The sequence below is a fragment of the Staurois parvus genome, unplaced genomic scaffold (assembly GCF_062004578.1).
Source record: "Staurois parvus isolate SC_StPar_1 unplaced genomic scaffold, SC_StPar_1.0 ptg000164l, whole genome shotgun sequence".
Taxonomy (NCBI): domain Eukaryota; kingdom Metazoa; phylum Chordata; class Amphibia; order Anura; family Ranidae; genus Staurois; species Staurois parvus.
In genome coordinates, this window is record NW_028317960.1 from 23,510 (window position 1) to 49,724 (window position 26,215).

The following is a 26,215-nucleotide window of genomic DNA, read 5'->3' on the forward strand; positions in this document are numbered from 1 at the left end:
CTGAGAAGCTGCAACAGGTGCATACTGAGATCACTTCCAGCTACAATTTAGTCACATCCGGTTTCTCCTTCTTTACAAAGTCATTGAGAAGGACAGCATGCCAAGGACAGGACAGCCATGACAGATAATGGTGACTTTTTCTTTGAACTTTCGCTTGTCAGTTTTACAGTAGTTTTATCTACATGGAACTGTTCATAATACGCTTTACATTGTTTATTTGACACCATTGTGTGATAGAATAAAATCACACTTCATTTTTTATTTCAATGGCTCTTTCATTCATAATCGCCTCAAGACACTAGAAGAAGTATTATATGTGTCTAAAAATCTAACAGTGTCTGACATTTTCAGGAGGAATGATTGGCCATCGTGACAGAAAGCTTTCCACCTGCATTAGATTGGGGTCTTTTTGTTGGATCAGACCCTACTGCTTCCTGGTGTGGCTCTTGGCAGGGTCTGGCTGGGGCGCTTCTGCCCTCCCTTAGAGGGAACATAAGGAGGCTGCCATAGGTAAGATGAGGGCTACCTCTATGTCCTCTCTACTTGCATCTACGTCCTCCCTGGACGTTCTACCGAATAGCGGGAAAGAGCATCCACATGTCCGTTAAGTCTTTCCGGTTTGTAGCAAATCTTATAGTTGAACCGAGCCAATCGGGTGACCCAACTTTACTCCAAGGCCCCCAGTCTGGCTGTTTCTAGATAGGCAAGGGGTTGTTAAAAATCTCTGTTTCTCTTTTTTACCTATTACCATGGTGATGGCCCACACTAGGGCCAGCCACTCCAATTTAAAGGAGATATAATTATGGGGATTCCTCTTGGTGGGTCGCAGACTATGGCTTGCGTAGTTGATCATGTGTTCACATTCATCCTGCTCCTGAGTCAGTTCCTGTAAGCTCCCATCCATATACACTCAGCAGGGTTTTTGAGTTGTCCGTATATGCCAGTAGTGCATCCGGGGGAGCCTACGCTGTGGACCAGGAAGGGTTTATGTTGCGAAGAAACTGAGACTGTAGACATGTGGGCGACCACTAATCCTAGCTGCGAGCTGGAAAAAATCTTGCAGTGGGCCGTAGTCTGGAGACTTCTGGTATAAAGGAAGCCAACTCTAACCTGACATTCTGTGTATTTCAGCGTATTTTTCCAGCGACATTCAGAGGATTTGGGGATTTTTGGGGAAAGTGGCAGAAGATCTCCAGAAATTGAAAAGTAAGTTTATCCTAAATTCCTTCATCCAAAAATTATTTAAATCTGCTGAGGGCAGCACGTATGTAGTTCCAGTAAAAGATAAAAACATGAAAAAAATATGTTATAGCTGTAATTGTGCATTTTACAACACAGAAAGGGACCAGAAAATATTTCCTAAAAAATTTAAACTCAAAATGATATGTGGAACCCTGTCTGGGGGGTTGCGTGGGATGATCCTCATCTTGCAACAATTACATCCCAATGTTGTAAGTCCAATGCAAAGGGGAGCTGAGCCCAGGACTGGATCTAGCCTGTCTGATGTGGAGGTGCAGTACAAAATGTCAGGGGGCAGAGGATGGGAGGTCAGCAGGGCAGAGGACAGGGGTCACTGCTGGAAGGGCAGAGGACAGGGGGTCACCGCTGGAAGGGCACATGACAGGGGTCACCACTGGAAGGGCAGAGGACAGGGGTCACTCCTGGCAGGGCAGAGGACAGGGGTCACTCTTGGCAGGGCAGAGGACGGGGTCACTCCTGGCAGGGCAGAGGACAGGGGTCACTCTTGGCAGGGCAGAGGACAGGGGTCACTCTTGGCAGGGCAGAGGACAGGGGTCACTCTTGGCAGGGCAGAGGACAGGGGTCACTCCTGGCAGGGCAGAGGTCATAAAAGGCATTTGTATGTCTTTTATATTATGGAGAATGTAAGAAAAGCTGTGACACACAAAGTTGGATTGAGACCAGGGGCGGACTGACCATTTGGAAACTCGGACACTGCCCGAGAGCCTGGGGTCAGTAGGGGACCCCATGAGATGCATATACTAAAGGTAATTGTTAAGAGGTTATCAGTTAAGTTATCATGTCACCCAATATTCGGTTTCTATTCAGTAGCCAAAAAAGGCATTCAAAAAAGAGGGGTTTGTGAAAAGGGATTCACAGAAAAGCGGCTACATAATGAATAGAACGTGACACTCAGAAAATTTCCAAAAATTATGCTTTATTACACATATATAGATATGACATATGGGCATATGCCCTGGTTTACCATCACCTCAGTATGAGACAATAACACACAGACCTAAAACCATATAAAATGACATCAAGACCGGTCTAAATGCATGTGCAACAGAAAGAATGACTTCAAGAGTCTAATACCTCTGCAGCGCAAGCACATAGGTGAACACTTCCATGGGGAGGTGTATCCAAAAATTGTACCATAAGTATACCATAATATTGAATATATAATAAGTGACCATATCAATCTGATGAATCCCAATAAGGGAATCCAAAAATTATACTATGGATATATATGTATATCACATGTATGCAAGGCAGCAGCACAAAAAGCGTGAAGAAGAGAACAATAGGCCTAGGGCCTGTATGGAAAAAGACATAAATGTCCAATATATGATACAATGCATTCCTGTGCCAGCACACGTGGTTGGGGCCCATTCATCTGTAATATGAACAGCTGTATCTCAGAGCTTTTGAATGAAAATAAGCCCCAGTTATTCCCAGGATGGGAGAAAAGATGCAAATAGCAACATTCTGCTTGAAATGGTGTCTTCACCACTGTTTGTGGACTACACACCACCTTTTGTAGAAAAAACAACAAGACATATCCCAAGGTATCTTCTGTTTGTAGAAATATATATGGTGTTATATCTTGTGTCCTACATAAAGCACCATGATGTCCCCATCCTGTAGTAAAACAAATAATGTGGGAAGTCACTGACAGAGCTTACACTCAGTAAGATATATAGATCATATAGATCACAAAGGATCATATATCTAATGTCCCGCAACAATCCACTCACCACCTGTGCTGTGGAAAATGAGAATAAAAGAAATGTCCTTCATGGATATTGCCATACACGGCCACAGAGACCAGGGAGCCACCGCTGACATCCACCGATATACCGCGGGCTCCAGCCCCCTCTTGGCGCTTGTGCTGCTCACACTTGCCTCATGGCATGTGAAGATGGCTTCCTCCTCACGGACCAGCGTGCGTTCCACCTAGTGCGCATGACCGGAAGTGACGTAACTGACGTATGACGTCAACGCGTTTCGCCGATGGGCGTATCTCACTCAGCTTCGTCAGGACCAATGAGATAACTGCATTTCAATATCCTATTTATAGTGGGTAAGAACCCACCCATTTATGCAAAAGAGGATGACCTGCAATTATTCTAATGGGAAAGAACAAGGGGGGGGAGGCTAAATACTTAGCACAGCTGCTGGTCTTAATAAAATTAAAGGAAAACAGACGGCTGGAGTCAACAATGAGGAGAGAGGCTGAATATTATTTACCGATATACATATTGATCACATGGATCATAAATTATATATATCTCTCAATCTATTAAAGCCTTTCATACATTCACACCAATAAATAGTGATATAGATCAGAGAATCAACAATTCCATTCACCAAATCTGGTTACTTGAAAATCAATGTCTATTATCAACAGGTATCCTGTATTACCTAAAACCACCACAAGATGGCAATATAACCTGAGAATTCACATAAGGGTCATTACAACTAAAATATCCCAATTTTTTAAAAATCATCTCATAATGTGATTATTGTACAAAGAAAGGAAGTACTAAAGATCATTTGATCAGGCCGTAAACCCTTATACATTATACAAGCTACATGAAAGTTCATATCATAGGATCATCCCTACTTGTATAAATATTCCCACTGTATATAGTGTGGTTAATGAGATTAGTTGATCACAATTCCAACCACAGGGGGGATGGGGAAATGCCATCAACTAACCGTCACCTAGTAGTGAACCAGTACATAGTCCCATAGATCTATTTTTCCAAAAACACTTGAAGATCACATTCCACATTTAACCCCTTAGGGTACAGTGTATCAAGTTTATATATCCAATATTTCTCCTTTTTAAGCAGTTCTCTATCAAAGTCACCCCTCCTTTGTGGGAAGTGCAATGCATAGAAACCTTTTACTTTGGTACCATCCAATTTGCCTCCATGGTATTTGGCATAATGTTGAGCAAGATTACTATCAGGGTCATTAGATCTGATATCTCTAAGATGTTCACCTATTCGTACTTTAAGTTGTCTTTTAGTTTTACCTACATACATCTTTTTACAGGGACAGGTTAAAATATATAGTACTCTTACTGTAGAGCAGTTTATAAGACTCTGAATTTTATAGTGAGTATTATTTCCTGAATCATAAAAAGAATCTGTGCGATCCACATACTTGCAGATTTGACATTTCCCACATTTAAACATTCCCTTAGTACGTGATTTTAGCCATGTTGTTTGTTTTAATGGTTGATAATCTGAATGAATAAGGAGATCACCAAGATTTGGTGCTCTTCTTGCTACCATTTGGGGACGTTCACCTACTATCTTACTCAACCTGGGACATTGGGTGAGAATCTTCCAGTGTTTTTCCAATATCAATTTGACATCTTGCCACTGGGCTCCAAATTGGGTTATCATTCTCACAGGCTGATCACTCAATTTGGCCTTTTCTTCCTTTTTGGTAGATAATAAATCCTCGCGGTCAGTTTGATATGCCCGCCTCCGAGCATTTCTAATTTGGGAGTGGGAATATCCCCTTTCTCTAAATCTTTTGTAGAGGTCCTGAGCTTCTATTTTAAAATCATTGATGTTTGAACAGTTTCTTCGACATCTCAAAAACTGTCCCACAGGAATCCCTGAGATCAGTGAACGTGGATGGTAGCTTCTTGCCTCCAATAAGGTATTGGCGGCTGTGGGTTTTCTATATGTCTTAGTGAGAAGTTTTCCATTTTCAAGTCTAATCTCCAGATCCAGAAAAGAAATGCATCTTTCATCAAATATGTATGTAAGTCCAATATTAAAGGAGTTCTGATTTAGCTCTTCCAGGAATAATTTTAATTCCTCAGATGTTCCTTGCCATACGAGGAACACATCATCTATATATCTTAACCAGATCTGGACATTAGCTAGGAATCTTGATGATCTAAATACTACTTGTTCCTCCCAAAACCCCAAATGGAGACATGCGTAAGCCGGAGCCCACGGTGCTCCCATACTAGTACCTCTAGTTTGCTGATAAAAGGTATTATTGAATTGAAAGAAGTTATGTTTCAGTGCAAACTCCAGTAACTCACTAATGAATTCGTTCTGTCCTCCTAAAGTGGGATATGTTTTGTCAAGGAAGTAGGAAACTGATCTCACACCACATTCATGTGGGATAGAGGTGTAAAGTGACTCCACATCTATTCCCACTAGAATGGAGTTGTCCTGAATAGTCATATTTTTGATTTTAGCCAACACATCTTTAGTATCCCTAACATATGAGGCGAGATTCGGAACCATATCCTTAAGAAACAAGTCAATATATTTCCCTGTTTTATCTAGGGGACCATTGATGGCAGAAACAATAGGTCTGCCTGGAGGGTTTTCTTGGTTTTTATGTATTTTTGGGATAATGTAAAAAGTAGGGTGATTTTGGGTTCTGATGGACCTGTTCTTTTAGAGGTTAATTGACGTTGATAATTTGGTCTGCCATCACCCCAGATTGTGAGTGTTTTATTTTTATAGACGGCTGGAGCACCCTGAGTGAGGGGCTGGTATTCATGGCATTCATACCGGGAGATGAGGTAGAGTTGGAAATGCATCAAGCCTTTGTAGCAGAAGGCCCAAATCTATCTACTGAAGATGAGGACATTAAGATTAAATTCCGGGAACATAAAAAGCTTGTTATCAAACGTCTCAATCGTAAGTGGGATGTTTGCTTCTTGGAAGCTTATATCAGACAGAGTATTATCCCACGTGGTCTGAGAAGTAAGGTTGTTCCAGCTGAACATTTACATAATGAAAGGTTTTTGGAGAAGTGGAAAGTGCTGTGTATAGAACATGGGATTAATGGTATGAAACTTATTGTAGAGGAAGAAAAATTACAACTTGAAGAACTGGATCAGGCTATCAATAAAAGCGCATTAGATCTAGATCCTTTTAAAAATCAGGAGAATTTTGCAAAATATAATGAACAACTGAAAAAGGAAGTCGAAAAAGTACAGAAAAATCTTAGAACTACTAAACAAACTAAATTTAGACGTGATTTAAAAGACTGGGAAACAGGTGAGATATTTGATCTCACCACAAAAAGAAGTAGGAGTCGATCTAAACGAAGAGTTTTTCGTTCACATTCTAGATCAATGGGAGAAACTATGTCTAGTGAAAGTGAGTCAGAAAATCTTGGGAAATCGGTCTCTTTTTTAGACCAACAGAACGGAGAACCTCCTCGTATCCATCAATTACAGATGGGAAGAGGATCAAAAAAGAAAGTAGAGGAATCCTTAAAAAACAAACATCAGGAGGACAAGGGCAGAACAAGAAGTCAGAGGAGGTAGTAGAAGAGAATATTAATGACAAAAAGGTGATCAATTTGGCTAACTTTCCACTTAAAAGGGAACATATTTCTTTATTAAATAAAGGAATGTCCTTTTCACCAGTGACTCCCATGGACGAGTTCGAGGTATTTAAAGATGTAAACTTATTTCTAAGAAAAGTTTTCCTGAGAATGATACACAGTAATCCCATTATCTTGGAGGATTTGGCCTCTGACTCGTCCACTGAGGATCGCAAGATGCTGGATATGTTGATATCTCTCATAGAAGAAAATGAGGATGATGATGAAAATGTAATAGATTTGGATAATTTTAACAACATTATTAGAAAGGTCGATCTAAACATCAGATCGACAAAAATGCCGAAAATTCGTTCTAATATGAGGATCTCGACATTTCTAGACTTTGTTGCTGATGATCTTAAAAATCTTGAGTGGAAAATGCCAATTGGTGATAACCTCACTAAAAGAGAAAGAAAAGCTCTAAAAGAATTAAAAGAGACTAGAGATATTGTCATTAAGAGAAGTGATAAAGGGGGTAATGTGGTGATTATGAAAGAACTAAACTATGTTAGGGAGGTGAAACGTTTATTGAGTGATTCATCCACATATAGGAAAGTGACTGCAAATCCTTTCCATATGGTGGTTAAAAAACTGAATTCCATTTTAACATTAGGAAAAGAAGTGGGTTTATTAACAAAAAAAGAATATGACTATCTGAGAACTGAAGAATTCAATCACCCTACTTTTTACATTATCCCAAAAATACATAAAAACCAAGAAAACCCTCCAGGCAGACCTATTGTTTCTGCCATCAATGGTCCCCTAGATAAAACAGGGAAATATATTGACTTGTTTCTTAAGGATATGGTTCCGAATCTCGCCTCATATGTTAGGGATACTAAAGATGTGTTGGCTAAAATCAAAAATATGACTATTCAGGACAACTCCATTCTAGTGGGAATAGATGTGGAGTCACTTTACACCTCTATCCCACATGAATGTGGTGTGAGATCAGTTTCCTACTTCCTTGACAAAACATATCCCACTTTAGGAGGACAGAACGAATTCATTAGTGAGTTACTGGAGTTTGCACTGAAACATAACTTCTTTCAATTCAATAATACCTTTTATCAGCAAACTAGAGGTACTAGTATGGGAGCACCGTGGGCTCCGGCTTACGCATGTCTCCATTTGGGGTTTTGGGAGGAACAAGTAGTATTTAGATCATCAAGATTCCTAGCTAATGTCCAGATCTGGTTAAGATATATAGATGATGTGTTCCTCGTATGGCAAGGAACATCTGAGGAATTAAAATTATTCCTGGAAGAGCTAAATCAGAACTCCTTTAATATTGGACTTACATACATATTTGATGAAAGATGCATTTCTTTTCTGGATCTGGAGATTAGACTTGAAAATGGAAAACTTCTCACTAAGACATATAGAAAACCCACAGCCGCCAATACCTTATTGGAGGCAAGAAGCTACCATCCACGTTCACTGATCTCAGGGATTCCTGTGGGACAGTTTTTGAGATGTCGAAGAAACTGTTCAAACATCAATGATTTTAAAATAGAAGCTCAGGACCTCTACAAAAGATTTAGAGAAAGGGGATATTCCCACTCCCAAATTAGAAATGCTCGGAGGCGGGCATATCAAACTGACCGCGAGGATTTATTATCTACCAAAAAGGAAGAAAAGGCCAAATTGAGTGATCAGCCTGTGAGAATGATAACCCAATTTGGAGCCCAGTGGCAAGATGTCAAATTGATATTGGAAAAACACTGGAAGATTCTCACCCAATGTCCCAGGTTGAGTAAGATAGTAGGTGAACGTCCCCAAATGGTAGCAAGAAGAGCACCAAATCTTGGTGATCTCCTTATTCATTCAGATTATCAACCATTAAAACAAACAACATGGCTAAAATCACGTACTAAGGGAATGTTTAAATGTGGGAAATGTCAAATCTGCAAGTATGTGGATCGCACAGATTCTTTTTATGATTCAGGAAATAATACTCACTATAAAATTCAGAGTCTTATAAACTGCTCTACAGTAAGAGTACTATATATTTTAACCTGTCCCTGTAAAAAGATGTATGTAGGTAAAACTAAAAGACAACTTAAAGTACGAATAGGTGAACATCTTAGAGATATCAGATCTAATGACCCTGATAGTAATCTTGCTCAACATTATGCCAAATACCATGGAGGCAAATTGGATGGTACCAAAGTAAAAGGTTTCTATGCATTGCACTTCCCACAAAGGAGGGGTGACTTTGATAGAGAACTGCTTAAAAAGGAGAAATATTGGATATATAAACTTGATACACTGTACCCTAAGGGGTTAAATGTGGAATGTGATCTTCAAGTGTTTTTGGAAAAATAGATCTATGGGACTATGTACTGGTTCACTACTAGGTGACGGTTAGTTGATGGCATTTCCCCATCCCCCTTTGTGGCTGGAATTGTGATCAACTAATCTCATTAACCACACTATATACAGTGGGAATATTTATACAAGTAGGGATGATCCTATGATATGAACTTTCATGTAGCTTGTATAATGTATAAGGGTTTACGGCCTGATCAAATGATCTTTAGTACTTCCTTTTTTTGTACAATAATCACATTATGAGATGATTTTTAAAAAATTGGGATATTTTAGTTGTAATGACCCTTATGTGAATTCTCAGGTTATATTGCCATCTTGTGGTGGTTTTAGGTAATACAGGATACCTGTTGATAATAGACATTGATTTTCAAGTAACCAGATTTGGTGAATGGAATTGTTGATTCTCTGATCTATATCACTATTTATTGGTGTGAATGTATGAAAGGCTTTAATAGATTGAGAGATATATATAATTTATGATCCATGTGATCAATATGTATATCGGTAAATAATATTCAGCCTCTCCCCTCATTGTTGACTCCAGCCGTCTGTTTTCCTTTAATTTTATTAAGACCAGCAGCTGTGCTAAGTATTTAGCCTCCCCCCCCTTGTTCTTTCCCATTAGAATAATTGCAGGTCATCCTCTTTTGCATAAATGGGTGGGTTCTTACCCACTATAAATAGGATATTGAAATGCAGTTATCTCATTGGTCCTGACGAAGCTGAGTGAGATACGCCCATCGGCGAAACGCGTTGACGTCATACGTCAGTTACGTCACTTCCGGTCATGCGCACTAGGTGGAACGCACGCTGGTCCGTGAGGAGGAAGCCATCTTCACATGCCATGAGGCAAGTGTGAGCAGCACAAGCGCCAAGAGGGGGCTGGAGCCCGCGGTATATCGGTGGATGTCAGCGGTGGCTCCCTGGTCTCTGTGGCCGTGTATGGCAATATCCATGAAGGACATTTCTTTTATTCTCATTTTCCACAGCACAGGTGGTGAGTGGATTGTTGCGGGACATTAGATATATGATCCTTTGTGATCTATATGATCTATATATCTTACTGAGTGTAAGCTCTGTCAGTGACTTCCCACATTATTTGTTTTACTACAGGATGGGGACATCATGGTGCTTTATGTAGGACACAAGATATAACACCATATATATTTCTACAAACAGAAGATACCTTGGGATATGTCTTGTTGTTTTTTCTACAAAAGGTGGTGTGTAGTCCACAAACAGTGGTGAAGACACCATTTCAAGCAGAATGTTGCTATTTGCATCTTTTCTCCCATCCTGGGAATAACTGGGGCTTATTTTCATTCAAAAGCTCTGAGATACAGCTGTTCATATTACAGATGAATGGGCCCCAACCACGTGTGCTGGCACAGGAATGCATTGTATCATATATTGGACATTTATGTCTTTTTCCATACAGGCCCTAGGCCTATTGTTCTCTTCTTCACGCTTTTTGTGCTGCTGCCTTGCATACATGTGATATACATATATATCCATAGTATAATTTTTGGATTCCCTTATTGGGATTCATCAGATTGATATGGTCACTTATTATATATTCAATATTATGGTATACTTATGGTACAATTTTTGGATACACCTCCCCATGGAAGTGTTCACCTATGTGCTTGCGCTGCAGAGGTATTAGACTCTTGAAGTCATTCTTTCTGTTGCACATGCATTTAGACCGGTCTTGATGTCATTTTATATGGTTTTAGGTCTGTGTGTTATTGTCTCATACTGAGGTGATGGTAAACCAGGGCATATGCCCATATGTCATATCTATATATGTGTAATAAAGCATAATTTTTGGAAATTTTCTGAGTGTCACGTTCTATTCATTATGTAGCCGCTTTTCTGTGAATCCCTTTTCACAAACCCCTCTTTTTTGGACCCCATGAGATGCCCCTGGTACCTTTTTCAAAGGCTTTTTTGAGTTTGGGCAAGGACACAGGGGCCCCATGATCCGCTATTGCCCGGGGGCCCCATGAGTTGTCAGTCCGCCCCTGGTCGAGACTCAAAACTCACGGGTGTGCGGGAACGGAGCCAGGAATTATGGGAGGGGAGATCTCATTGTTGGAGTTTCCAAGACATATAAGAATCCAAAGTCTGACTCAGCGATGTGAAGCCTTTTATCTGGTATTTTCTTTTATTATAATTTTCCTGTCTTGGCTGAACTGTCCGGCTACAACTATGACCATCCAGCATGACCCACATAATCCTCTTTCTTGCTCCTTCAGGCTCTTCTGATCCATTATGCAGTGAGGGATGGAGACATTATGGACTCAGCTGTTACTACTTGTCTTCAAACTCAAAAACATGGAACGCCTCCAAGAAAGACTGCGAGGACAAGAAGGCCCACCTGGTGGTCATTAATGGCGAGGGAGAGATGGTATGAAGGCTAGATAGACACTTTTCGCTGTGACATTTCCCCATCACTGCCAGCAGTATTTGAATATTATGCCCTTAGCCTCACCCTATGAAGAGAATTTCCAGTTTGCAGGACAACAGTTTAAGCTCTGGCAGACTTCTCCTACTTATGACTCAGGCAGGTTAGCTGAATATTGTAGTGTAATAGTGATGTAGTGCTATACGTACAGCTATTACCTTTGGTGCAAGATATTGTAGAGATACAAGATTATACGCAGATCTATTCAGGTGATTAGTGCAATCCATGTCAAATTTGAATATTCAAGTGATAATTCCAAGATGAAAGTGACACTCAGTGATTTCCTATACAGGGATAATAGTCACTATTTATAGGTGATATTATTACTAATGTCCACAGCAATCAGTGATTCCCCATATAAAATGGCACACACAATTCTTCAAAAACATGCTCCTGTGTTGGTGCAGGTGGTGAGTGATATCCTAAATGGCAGGCATGCCCGCTCACCTTCCCCCTACGACCCACAAGGGCCACAACGCCTTATGGATCACCCAGGATCCTGCACGCTCCTTTCCGGGATACCGATAGCTCCACCAATCTCAGTAACCTCAGCTCCACCTTCAGTTGTTTTTCATAGACAGACGGCACTGTATATGTTGGTTATGTGTTAGAGAAGACACTGGTAGCTTGTGATGAGGCAGAACTTGGTTTACTTGTGTGGCTTAAGTTGCAAACATACAGAACACATTTCAGCAGACATCTTGGTTTTGAAGAGAGGAAGAGAGGAATAGGAAGAGAGAGAACCAACAAGTTTTACACATATGCACAACTGGTAACCTTAGTGTACAGTGCCATCTACTGGTCAAGTGATATTAACACACAATACTGTATATAGTACATGCTGTTGCATTCCCAACAGTGTATACCCTAATGAACTCATGATATTGGGATCATACAACAGAAACACAAAGATCCTCCGTAGTGTAAAACTGCATAACAGGTTTAATATAGATAAAACCGCCAAGTACAAACTCACAATTAGCAGGGAAGACAATGCACAGTGTGTATCACCTCTCTTGGGTGTACTGAGAGCACTCTGGTGTAGTAAGATGGCGCCGGACCGGAAGTGCGTCACCACATCGCTTCTACGCGGTACGCTACACCCCTCGTAGCTTCGTCAGTGCTCTCTGAACTTTATGGCTCCTGCAGAGGTAGAGCTACACTGATATAAAGATGGAGCACAGTTGGCAGTTAAAGTACATTTTGGGGAGCTCATAGACAGCTTCTGTATGCTAGAAAGGAGCCTACAAAGATATGTATTCAATAACATCATACTCAACCACAACTCAGCACTCCTCTCCTCTTTTAGTGTTACAATGAAAACCTGACAGAGGTTCTAATTCTTGGTATATTAAAAAGTAGAAAGAAAACGTTTCAGCTGGAATTCTAGTGTTCAAGTGCTTATAAGGAGAACAGAAAAGAAGACCTACATAACTCTCTCATTATAGGTTTCCTTTAAGGAAAAAAAAAACTTTCTTACCGTTTTTCCTCCTGGCTTTATGATTCAAGTATTCCCATTACACTTGAGTAATAGAGAAAAAAAATTAAAAACTCTCTACACTATGAATGGGAAGCAATCTCTGAATGATAGATAGGTCTACCCCCTCCATTCATGGGTCATGTTCCACATGTAGACTTGAAAAAGTATGGAGGACGAAGCGCCCAGCGTCCAAAGCAATGCAAGTTTGAAGGTGGGTTAAAAGGCGTCATTGAAAGTATCGAAAAAGTATATCAAGCCAATGTGTTTCAGAGGAATGGGACTCCACCTTTTTCAGGGCTGTTGCTGCAGGGTGCGGTTGCAGAATCAGGTGTGTTAATAGAAATATATCGGAAAGAGAGCTGTCAGAGTTCCGGATGCAGTTGCAGAGCTTGCAATGTTCCATTCATAATAGCTGTAGTACAGCTTCTGTGAATGGAGCACCTGGGTGGAAATATAGACATTGATGAGAGCCCTTAGATGTATAATTCCCACCACACTGGAAGATTATAGTGGCAAGGATGGAATGGCTCAGAAGGAGGAGGGTTTCATCTAAAAGAAGAGGGATCAGCACAAGGGACACATCCTTATAATTGGACGTTATGCCCCTTGTTCTGATTTTTTCTTTTTTTTATTTAGGCTTCACCCCTCCTGGCAGATCCTCTCCAAGTCATTAAGGTTTGGTGTCTGACATTTGGCAATTCGAACTTTCAGCTCCTCCACAGATTTTCAATCGGATTAAGGTCTGGAGACTGGCTAGGCCACTCCAGGACCTTAATGTGCTTCTTCTTGAGCCGCTCCTTTGTTGCCTTGGCCATGTGTTTTGGGTCATTGTCATGCTGGAACACCCATCCACCACCCATTTTCAATGTCCTGACTGAGGGAAGAAAGTTCTCACCCAAGATTTGATGGTACATTGCCCCGTTCATCGTCCCTGTGATGCGGTGCAGTTGTCCTGTCCCCTTAGCAGAAAAACACCCCCAAAGCAGAATGTTTCCACCACCATGTTTGACAGTTGGGATGGTGTTCTTGGGGTCATAGGAAGCATTCCTCCTCCTCCAAACAAGGCGAGTTGAGTTGATGCCAAAGAGCTGGATTTTGGTCTCCTCTGACCACAACACTTCCCACCAGTCCTCCTCTGCATCATTCAGATGTTCAGTGGCAGACTTCAGACGGACCTGGACATGGGCTTTCTTGAGCAGAGGGACCTTGCGGGCACTGCAGGATTTCAGTCCATGTCGGCGTAGTGTGTTACCAATTGTTTTCTTGGTGACTGTGGTCCCAGCTGCCTGGAGATCATTGACAAGATCCTCACGTGTAGTTCTGGGATGATTCCTCACTGTTCTCAAGATCATTGACACTCCACGAGGTGAGATCTTGCATGGTGCACCAGACTTACGAGGACTGACAGTTATTTTGTGTTTCTTCCATTTGTGAATGATTGCACCAACTGTTGTCACCTTCTCACCAAGCTGCTTGGTGATAGTTTAGTAGCCCAGCCTTGTGTAGGTCTACCATCTTGTCCCTGACATCCTTGCACAGCTCTTTGGTCTTTGCCATGGTGGAGAGTTTGGAATCTGATGGTTTGATTGCTCCTGTGGACAGGTGTCTTTTATACTGGTAACAAAATGAGATTAGCAGCACTCGCTTTAAGAGACTGCTTCTAATCTCAGCATGTTACCTGTATGAAAGACACCTGGGAGCCAGAAATCCTGCTGAATGAGAGGGAATCAAATCCTTATTTCCCTCATGAACATGCAGATCAGTCATCATTTGTTAGACGCATTTCTGCTGAATTTGTTGTTGTATTCTGTCTCTCAGTGTTACACCGAACATTCCATTGTTAGACCGATCATTTCTGTGTGAGGGGCGAACATTCCATTGTTAGACCGATCATTTCTTTGTGAGTGGGCGAGCATTCAAAATCAGCCGGGGAGCAAATACGCATTTCCTTCACTATAGCATTTCATTATTATTTCCAGCAATTAGGGCAAAGTCCTACTTTGTAACCTTTCCTTCATGCTGGGTTGTTGACATTTCTAAAGATATCAAAAGAAACTTTGATCGGCTTTTGCTTCAATGGCTTACACATTCATTGAAACAGCTAGATGGCGGGGGCAACACTAAAGAAAATCTGTCCTAAGAGAACTATGGGTCAACTATTTTTGACATCTGATAAAATTGTGAATTTTCAGGCTTTCATGCTGACTCTCTGGCTTTGGATCTTTGATTCACCGACCTGTAATGAGGATTCATCTAAAGACCCCAGTGGGTGATGTAGCAGCTATCAATCTCATATATATTCAGTAGGAGGTCAGCAGTGGCAGCCCCTGTGTTTATATTATGGCAAGTTCACAGTGGAAATATTTTTCTTTTTTCTGAATAAATTGGTTTCTAGGCATGATCCTCTGTTTCAAATGTTATGATGTTATGTTGGATCACCACACACTGACAAAAGATTGTTTCTCTTGAATACATTTCCTCTCTCCTCCTTTTTTCGACCTTGACCTTGCTGTCCCTTTTCTGAGGCTGACATCAGACCTGGAGATGGATCATACCCAGGGGCAGACTGACCATTTGGAAACTCGGGCAATGCCCGAGGGTCGGGGTCATTAGGGGGCCTCATGAGATGCCCCTGGTACCTTTTTCATAGGCTTTTTTGAGTTTGGGCAAGGACACAGGGGCCCCATGATCGCCTATTACCCAGGGGCCCCATGAGTTGTCAGTCCGCCCCTGGTCATACCATGTCTGTGTTTCAGGGGGAAGGGGGATAGGATTATAATTGTGTTGGGGTGTGAAATGTTCTCACCAGTTTTGTGTGGATTTCCTCCATGTGCCCCAGTTTCCTAACCAACCCAAAAAATATACTGGTGGCCCGACTGTAATGTGACCTAATCAGCCATATGCGTATAATAATTCATCTTCTAACAACTTCTATCTCTTGTCTTTCTTAAGAATTTTCTGCGTGGGATTTCAAACAAGAAATACTGGTGGATCGGTCTAACAGATATGGATGGAACCTGGAGATGGGTGGATGGAACCCCTTATGACATAACTCCAAAGTAAGACAATGAAAACCCCAAATATTAAAATCCTTCTCACATATCCCCAAACTAAGATCTGGCAAAATGATCTAAAAAGGTGGCACACTGATGGATCCTTGCATAGAAGTGCATTGTCAAGACTTAAATTCACTCCACCCAGAACTTTACAACACTTTTTCATACAGAAAGCCGTAATGTAGGCACAATCTACGAGCCAGACCTTCTGAGCAGATTGTACCAATGGAGGGCTAGGTAGAGGGACTGATGCTGCAATAAAAGGTTCCAGCAGGGTGCCTCTTCTTCTCCAGATCTTTCTGCTTGATATGCACCCTCTTGCTTGCCTCTTGAGTGAAAGGTGAGTCATCTAAGGTACAACTAGGCCACATGTTTAATTTTCTGGATGGCTGTGAAACTTTTACACTAATATCCATGAATTTTATTGGTAATTATTATTATTATTATTATAGAGTATTTATAAAGCGCCGATAGTTGCCTCAGCGCTGTACATTACAGAGGGGGACAGAACATGTGACAGAACAATACCAATACAATGTGATACATGAGGGGATTGAGGGCCCTGCTCTTTGGAGCTTACAATCTAGGAGGGAGGGGATGGTGGTACAGGAGGAGATAGCTGTGGGGGATGGAGTGGTAGGAAGAGTGGAGGAGGTCAGCAGGTTAGCAGGGGGTGGGGTAGGCTTCCCTGAAGAGGTGGGTTTTCAGGGTGCGCCTAAAGGAGAGGAGAGTAGGTGATAATCTGATGGGTTGGGGCAGGGAGTTCCAGAGGATGGGTGACAGCCTGGAGAAGTCCTGGAGGCGGGCATGGGAGGAGGAGACCAGGGAACTAGAGAGAAGGAGGTCTTGTGAGGAGCGGAGTGTGTGTGTTGGGTGGTACTTGGATATTAGGTCAGTGATGTAGTTCGGGGCAGTATGGTGGACGGCTTTGTACGTCAGTGTTAGGATTTTGAATTTGATCCGTTGCGCAATCGGAAGCCAGTGGAGGGATTGGCAGAGGGGGGTGGAGGACACTGAATGAAGGCCAGTGGAGGGATTGGCAGAGGGGGGTGGAGGACACTGAGTGGAGGCCAGTGGAGGGATTGGCAGAGGGGTGTGGCAGAAACGGAGCAGTTGGAAAGGTGAATGCTTCTGCCAGCCGTATTCAGGATGGACTGAAGCGGGGATAGCCAGTGGCGAGGCAGGTCAGTGAGGAGGGAGTTGCAGTAGTCGAGTCGTGATATGATGAGGGAGTGGATGAGCTGTTTAGTGGTTTCTGGGTTTAAGAACGTGCAGATTTTGGCGATGTTGCGGAGGTGGAGTCTGCATGTTGCGGAGGTGGAGTCTGCATGTTGCGGAGGTGGAGTCTGCATGTTGTGGAGGTGGAGTCTGCACGAGTTTGTTAAAGATTGGACTTGGGGCTGGAAGGATAGGTTGGAGTCCAGAATGACACCAAGTACTCTGGCCTGCGGGGCGGGTTTGATGGTGGCGTTCTTGGATGTGATGGAGAAATCAATGGGGGGGGGGGGTTTGGGCTGGGGGGAAGACAAGAAACTCGGTTTTGGAGAGGTTCAGTTTAAGGAAGTGGAGCGACATCCAGTCTCATATGTCGCTCAGTAGGTGTGTGATTCAGGTGGAGACTGAGGGGGTGAGGTGGGGGGTAATGATTTCCTATTCTTAGTACTTTCTATTTCCTGAAATCACTGACTTTCTGGCATATGAAGATAACACGCAGAAAGGACGTGGAGGGTAGGACGAGGCTTACTTAACATGTAGAGACAAATATCTAATCCCATTTTACATTATTGAAGTGGAAGTGATGTCACTGTGATGTAACTTCCTCTTCCTCTAGAGAATTACACATCTTTGAGGTGCAGAGTTTTGGCCAAAGGAAGTCATATGTTCCCAACAGTAAACCCTGCCTGTCCCTTTATTTCTATTTTAACCACGATGGGAAGACGACTTTGTATGTCCAGGCAGCATGTGACCCCTCCACTTAAAATACACACACCGGCCACTTTATTAGGTCTACCTGTTCAATTGCTTGGTTACACAAATTGCTAATCAGCCAATCACATGGCATTTAGACATCTAGACATGATGAAAATAACTTGCTGAAGTTCAAACCGAGCATCAGAATTGGGAAGAAAGGGGATTTAAGTGATTTTGAACATGGCATGGTTGTTGGTACCAGATGGGCTGGTCTGAGTATTTTAAAAACTGCTGATCTCCTGGGATTTTCAAGTACAACCATCTCTAAGGTTTACAGAGAATGGTCTGAAAAAGAGAAAATATCCAGTGAGCAGCAGTTGTGTGTAGGAAAATGCCATGTTGAGGTCAGAGGAGAATGGTCAGGCTGGCTGAAGATGATAGAAAGGCAACAGTAACTCAAATAAGCACTCGTTACAATCAAGGTATGCAGAATATCATCTCTGAACGCAGAGCACATCCAACTTTGAAGCAGATGGGCTACGGCAGCAGAAGACCACACCAGATTGCTTCTGAAAATTCTATTGCTGTTGGGTTTTATTGTCTGTGTCCCTGCTGGGGAGATTCATCCTCTTTATTTTTCCTACAGCAAGAATGAAAAAAAAATATGAGTAGAGTCCCTCTCCCCTTCCCCAAAAAAAATGCATTCCAGACCTTTTGGGTTTTTAAGGGGAATCTTTATAAAAACTAAAAAATAAATGTTTGTGAGGTCCCCTAAAAATCCATAATAGACCTTTAATCCAAGTATGGAGCCTGGCTGGCCAGGAAAAGGGGAAGACAAGTGTGATGGAAGCGTAGGCCGGACAGAACAGGCAGAGAAGATGGGGAACCCTCAAAGCTTTATTGAAACAACAAAATGACAGACACTCAATGGGGAAATGACGGGGAGGGTGATGTGTGCGCAAACTAGGGACGATTCCAGGCATGGGGGGTCTTCCCTGGCAGGGTGGCTTGTGCGGTCTTCCCCCCCTTTGGACTGGGGTCTTCGGCAGCAGGCGAACAATCTTCCCCCTCGGCTTGGGGGGGTCCCAGGCAGAGCCTGATCACAAGGGTCCCACCTCAGCTGAGCTCCCTCCGTGACTGCACAGCGGATTGGAGACTCGGGCAACAGGCGGGCAACCTACCCCTGGGCAGGGGTCTCGGGGACTCAACAGGACTCTAGCTGTGGAGTCTGGCCTAGCACAGCTCCCACCCAGCTTTCTAGGGATATCGGGTTCACGGGGACTCAACGGGACTTTAGCTGTGGAGTCTGGCCTCATGGGGCACGCCATGGGGCAGTATAAGTAAGGGTAGTCTAGGTGTGTAGTAGGGCAGTTCAGACCCAAGTGGTCTGTGCGCATAGCAGGGACAGCTCAGGACACGGGTAGTCAGTGCACACAGCAGAGACAGTTCAAAACACGGGTGGTCGGTGCACACAGCAGGGACAGTTCAAAACGCGGGTGGTTGGTGCACACAGCAGGGACAGTTCAAAACACGGGTGGTCGGTGCGCATAGCAGGGACAGTTCCGGACACGGGGGAGGTCGGTGCGCACAACAGGGGACAGTTCAGGGGAGGTTGGTGCGCACAACAGGGACAGTTCAGGACACGGGTAGTCTGTGCGCACAAAATGGACAGTTCAGGACACAGTTAGTCTGTGCGCCCAACAGGGACAGTTCAGGACACGGGGGAGTTCAGTGTGCACAACAGGGACAGTTCAGGACACGGGTAGTCTGTGCACACAACAGGGACAGTTCAGGACACTGGGGAGGTCGCTGCGCACAACAGGGACGGTTCAGGACACGGGTAGTCTGTGCGCACAACAGGGACAGTTCATGGCTTCTAGGCACACTCACGGTAGGCGACTTGCAGACGCTCAGCAGCAGGCGGCTTCCAGGGAGATGGGCTACTTGTGGACGCTCGGCAGCAGGCAGCTTCCAGGGACCCTCACAGCAGGCGGCTCCTCCAGGGGCCCAGAAATCAGAAGGCAGGGGCCCTCACAGCGGCCAGCTTCTCCAGGGGCCCAGAGATCAGCATCAGGGGCCCTCACAGCGGCCAGCTTCTCCAGGGGTCCAGAGATCAGCAGCAGGGGCCCTCACAGCAGCCAGCTTCTCCAGGGGCACAGCGACCGAAAGGCAGGGGCCCTCACAGCGGTCGGCTTCTCCTGGGCCCAGCGACCAGCAGGCAGGGGCCCTCACAGCGGCCAGGAACAGCAGCGGGGGTAGCATGGCCGTGGGGTCTGACCTTGGAAGAGGCGGCTCATGCAGAGCTGCGGAGACTCCCACCCTGGGACATTCAGCGGAGGGAGCAAGATGATTCCAGCAGTGTGCACAGGAACAAAGAAGGAAGGGCTGCTTCCTGTGCCAGTCTTTTTAAAACCATGAGGGACACTGCTAGGTTGCCTCGGCAATGGCCGGCCCAGCTCCATTCATGGAAGCTACACGGACATCGGAATGTGCAAGGGGGAAGGGAGGGGTGGAGGGATATGGCGGGGGATGGGAGAGGCACTGGCACTCCGTGACAACAAGCATTTGCCTCCCTCTTGAACAATACCATACCAGGCCACATGACCTTGAAGTGGTTCTAAATTCTCAGGATTTTTACTTTTATGCATATGCATAAAGGTAAAACACCTTCAGCATGTATCAGTCCACCCACCTCAACACTTACCTGAGCCTCCTCTTGATCCAGCGATGTCCACGAGAGCCTCAGTACTCCAGGGACTCGCACTCCTGATTGGCTGAGGCAGATCCCACTGTTGTCAATCACAGCCAGTGAGGAGAGGGAGGGGGCGTGGCCTAACTGTGACTCTGTGTGTGAAGCGTGCCTACTCAGGTGTCCCCATAGCAAGCTGTTTGCTATGGGGGCACCCGACAGGAAGGAAGGGCCAGGAGCATCGGTGGGGAACCTGAGAAGGGGAGAATCTGGGCTGCTCTGTGTAAAACCACTGCACAGAGCAGGTAAGTATAACATGTTTGTTACTTTTAAGAAAAAAAAAGACTTTAGTATCACTTTAACTTGGAGGGATGCTGTGCTAAGGGATGAACCCTGTGGCAAAGCACCTTGCCTTCATGTTGATAAAGACAAGGGCCTGTTCCCCAGGACCATGGCCAGTAGGGGAAACTTATCAGAATCTGGAAGCCCCCACCCCTGGTAAAATTATAGAGGCCTACACATATAGCCCTCCCTTCATGTGAATGAGTAAGAGGTGCATACTACCTGAGTAACCCAGAAATAAAGACACCCAAATGTTTTAACAAGTCTTTTTTAAAAAGAAAAAATTCCCTGAATCGATCATGAAGCCAGACGTCTGCCGGTTCTTCGGAATTCTAAACTTGATTGACCCGGTGCACATGGTCAATCCTGATGGCACTGCTGCCAAATGACAGCTCCCCGAACTGTCATCAGCTATATAAGGGAAGGGGTGTGGAAAGTAATGGCATCAATGGCCAAATATGGACAGTGACCATATCTGGGCAGTGATGTTGCTGATATCCTCATACGTAGTCAGAGATTACTGCCCATGTAATCAATGTGCCAGAGGTGGTTGCTAGGGATGCAGTGGGTGCCAGCACTTGCTGCTTCTTTGGAAACCATTGACAGCAGGAAGCTGTTATATATAGAAGTAGAAATACCAATTCTATAGATGATGCTCAGCTTCCACCGCTAACTGCTAAAACAGCCTCAGACCAGGGGTTTAAATATGAAGATCGGATGCCAACTCACCCAGCAGTGTGGCACGGGGAAATGATACTGTCACGATATGGGTCTCTGCCAGTCCCAGGTATTAATTCCTTGTTCCTAATCCCTCCTGGCCATAGGAAGAGCTTCCTCCAATTAGTATTCACTCCTGTGTGCCAAAAGCCCCTAGCTGTAATTAACTCGCCCCTCCACAAAAGGTCCCAAATTCAATTAGTGTATACATCCCTAATTAGTGCCTTACTTTTGTATTAATGTATTTCCCCCACTAATTATCCTGCCAACCAGTCCTTTCTGTGTACAGCCACAAATTAAATTACTGTAGTTCCATTCTCTTCTTTGTCACCTGCTAATGACCCCCCTCTGCCTCTCTTCCTGCTCAGGGGGTTTAAGAGGTCAGTGCTGGTCTCTCTTGTTGTGCCATTCTGCTGGGCAACCACTGAGGGGTCCAGCTGGACTCTAGTGGCCCCCCAGCTCTGCCTGAGCTCCATTGGAGGAAGGGGGATCCCAGAAGCTACATCAGCCCTGCCTCGAACGCTGTCAGCTCTGCCTGAGACTATCGCATCAGCTTTGCGTGAGTGTATGCTCCCCTTGTGCTATCTGACTGCTTATGAACTGCCTCTTGGATTACAAATTGCTGTAGAGACTTTAACTTTGCCCCCCAGGGCTGGATTACAAGTATTTTGGACTCTCTCTCTGCACTACTCCCCATTGAGTGACTGTTGTCTGCTTTAATAAATCTTTAAGTGTTTGCCGTCTGCCTTGTGTGTTCTGTTCTGCTTACCCTCCGTCACAGATACCTGTACAAAAATAGAATAGTCCTAGGAAAAGAGATCTCCAGGACAAGAAAGCCATCTACCACTCCCCACATGGCTTTTACCAATCACTATTTAATATACTGGGCTGTTTAACAAGCCTTAAAAAGTTTCCTAAAGACTTGTTAAACAGCCCAGTTTATCGATTAGTGATTGGTTAAAAGCCAAGTCACAATTGTAGCTCTATTCCCTTGCAAAGGAATTGCAACAAAGTTTTCGGGTCCCCCTATAGTCCTGCACAGCCAGGCAACACACATCTTCACAGAGACTTGCATCCAGGAGTCAGTAACCAGTCCCTGAACTTTGTTATGTTATTTTTATTAGGCGATTTGTACTGGGACAGGGTTAGGGGTGTACAGGATGCCCAAGGGAACCGATGAACTGAGGACAACTTCCAGGAGCAAGCCTTCGCTGCAACACAGTCTGTACTGGAGAGCTAGCCAGCATCTCCTAATGTACCTCCCCAGACCCTAGATAAACTCCTCCTCCTTCATCCAGCAATCTGGAGGTATCTGTCAAGGTCCTACCTTTCCTCAGAGCTTGTGTTTTTTTATTTTTTTTTATTTTTAAGTCCGCAAACGTGCAAATTACAATGAAAAACCCGTAAGTGATCACAAAAAATGTGCAAGTGCGAACACCACGCGAAAAAGTGCACTTAGGGGTGTGTTTGTCCTACCCCCGGAGGGGTTGAACCGTTACCCTGATCCCCCGGGGCACGAAGCTCCTGACAGGGACAAGGTTCCCATTTGGTCCTCCTAGCCAAAAGGCCTGGTGGACCACCGTTCCTTATGTCCAGCCGAAGCCGGACATCCAGTACTAGGCCAGGGGGCTCTCCCGAAGAGAAAGCCCCCTAGGGATCAGGGGAGGAAGGAACCAAAAGGCCACACATCCTCCCCCTAGACTTCAGGGTAGGCCCGAGGACCCACACCCTCCATCCATGAAAAACACACACATAAGTAAAGCAAAAAGTGACAAAACGTGGGAGTGCATAATAAATAAATAAATAAAAAAGTGGTACCGTGCCAAATTGTGCACAGACCAGGCCCTGAGGCCCCTACCTTTCCTCAGAGCTTGTGTTGCTCCATGTGCTGGCATCCATATTAGGTTTCTGCAAAGCATGGTGGGAGCCTTCATGCTTTCAGGCCTCTGCGGCTCCTCCTCCAGGAGGGTGTGGCTGATCACATTTAAGCCTGCTGTCTGCAGCTGCTCTCTGCATTCGTGTCCTGTATGTTGCATTGTAGCAAGCTCTTGTTCAGCTCTCGTTGCTCTCCTGGAAACCGACTCGGCTTTGACAAGACATTTCTCTGCCTTATCCCATTACCTGACCTCCCGTTGCTGAACCCGGCCCGTGACCTGAGTATTCTTGCCTACCGTCTTGTACTGTCTGTTCCGCTGTTATCGACCCGGCCTGTTCGACCACGCAATACATCTCCCCATCTGGCTCCCACCAGCTATACGCCATTGGCGGCAGCGGTTGCCGCAGCTGGGGTTACTCAGGGGTCGCGACCTGGTCTCAGGCTGCGTCAAGTCCATCCCAACTATCAAGGTGAAAGGAAGCCTGGGGCTTAGACTCGACGCCGAGGGACTCCGGTTTGTGGGTAGTGGTTGTCGCCAGTCAGAGCGTGACCTTACCATTAGGCCTGCCTGTCCATTCCACCGCTCCTGCCCTGACAGTATCCCTGGACAGGGGATCTGGTGCCTGTCACTTTAAGAAATGGACAGTTTGAGGCAGGTATCAAATCCAGTTTCCCACCAGAGTGCTCCTTCCCCTATCCGCCCAGGGGGTGCAGGGGTATTCACTAAGATCCTCTCCTGTACCGTTGGTGGCTAGGCCATTCCTACTCCGCTGTACAGGCAATCCTTGCTCTGGGGGCCAATGAAGTTCCAAGATTTCCTCCTATCCAGCTCCACTGCCTGTAGGTAAACCCCTGTCTCCATCTGGGCCCACTCCCAAGCTCCTGCCTTCACCCTCACATCTTCCTCTCTGTCTTCCACCCAAATTCTCCTGCTGCTGAGCAGGCTCACTTACTTTTAAGGGTTGTCCTGGCCCCTTTACAAGCATCCTGTTGGGGATTGGCCAAGATCCCTCAAGAGTATGAGCCAGCCACTTTTCAAATCCACCCATTGCCTCTAGACCTTCCTCCAAAGCTCTAGAGTAGGGGGGAATTCCAGAAGGGCTGGCCTGCAGAGCCTCTCAGCCCTGACCACAATTTGACCTCCTGACTATCACACGCAGGCTGCTACTCAGCCCTTCTCTCCGACAGTCAGGATTCTAGCTCACTCTAGCTACAAAAAACAACCCAAAATTGAAAAATCAAACCCTTTGCCATACCTTTAAAATTAGACAACGTTTTGTATAAAACACACCTGTAGGTCCATACCTAATCCTTGGTCACTGTAAGATAAGTCCAGCAACTGTACCACCAGCTTTCACCAAACAAATGATGGGGTCCACTCAATAAACACAGTTGCTTGAGTCCAATTACAGTGTCCCTAACACAAGCAACTGGTTACAATACAATATTAATTTGTCGATGGCTGTTAACCAAAAAAGGTTTAAAGTGATACTAAAGGTTCTTTTTTTTTTTTTTAAATAACAAACATGTCATACTTACCTGCTCTTTGTAATGATTTTGCACAGAGCAATCCAGATCCTCCTCTTCTTGGGTCCTCTGCTGGCGCTCCTGGCTCCTCTTTTCTGTTGGGTGCCCCCATAGGAAGCATCTTTCTATCAGGGTACCCGAGCAGGCGTGTTCCCGAGCCTCTGCTCTGTGTCCATTCACACGGAGCCAAGGTTCCCCCCCCCCCCATTGGCTGACTAGCTGTGATTGACAGCAGCGGGAACCAATGGCTCCCACTTGATCTCTCAGCAAATGAGGAGGCATAGACCCAGGACAGCCAATGCTGGACCTACAGATGTGTTTTAGATAGCGTTGTCTAATTTTAAAGGTATAGTTTGATTTTTCAATTTTGTTTTTTTTTTGTATTTGATATTTTTATTGTGATAATAAAGTTTTTTTTTCTTGTTAAACAGTCCCGTTTATCGGATAGTGATTGGTTAAAAGCTACATGGGGGGTGATAGATGGTTTTCTTGTCTCGGTGCTCTCTTATCCTAGGACTTTTCAGCTCCCATCGAACAGGGAGCCAAAGAAGCAAAAGTTTGGGCATTCTTCCAAACACCCTAATAGCCTAGGTTCAAGCCAAACCATTGGCCCAGCCTTACTACTCACATAACCAATTAGAGAAAGAGATGAGGGAAAGAACTCATCACATGGGGAAGGACCTGGAGTCAATCAGGGAAAAAGGTGGGAGGAAGAACTCACCACATAGCCAAATACGGGCCATGTATAGAATGGGTTGGCCACCACTGATCTGTCCTCAGTAGACTGTATAATTAAACTGTAGCGTGTGGTCGGCTCTCTTGCAGTCCATCACAGTTGTTGGGCTCACACATTGAAGATCTCATTTTACAGCATAGTGTCCGTTCTGTTCAGTTCCTGTCTTGGTCTAATCACTATTGTCTCTTCTGTCCTTCAGGTTCTGGGGGAAGGATCAGCCCGATAATTGGAAGGGTCATACTCTTGGAGGAGGGGAAGACTGTGCTGCGATAAGGTCTACCAATGACCTGAATGACAGTCACTGTTCCCGGAACTACCAGTACATCTGTGAGAAGAAGATGATCTGATTTGAACTGATGAACATAAGAAGACACATGATATCTCTGTCTGCCTTTTCATCTCCATTCACCAACATACTACAGCCATATAGAATCTACTAGCATATTAAATAATGCTGTGGGA

The 26,215-nt window shown here is 44.5% G+C and overlaps 1 protein-coding gene across 1 annotated transcript; it reads left to right on the forward strand.

The window, feature by feature from the left end:
• Positions 1-1,130: 1,130 nt before the first annotated feature.
• LOC149462947 (asialoglycoprotein receptor 1-like) lies at positions 1,131-26,215 on the forward strand (the record flags this gene model as incomplete). The annotated part of the gene is made up of 4 exons (XM_089676116.1): positions 1,131-1,206; positions 11,211-11,362; positions 15,852-15,958; positions 25,953-26,215. Coding segments are annotated over 4 exons (483 nt in total), but the record flags the coding sequence as incomplete, so codon positions are not given.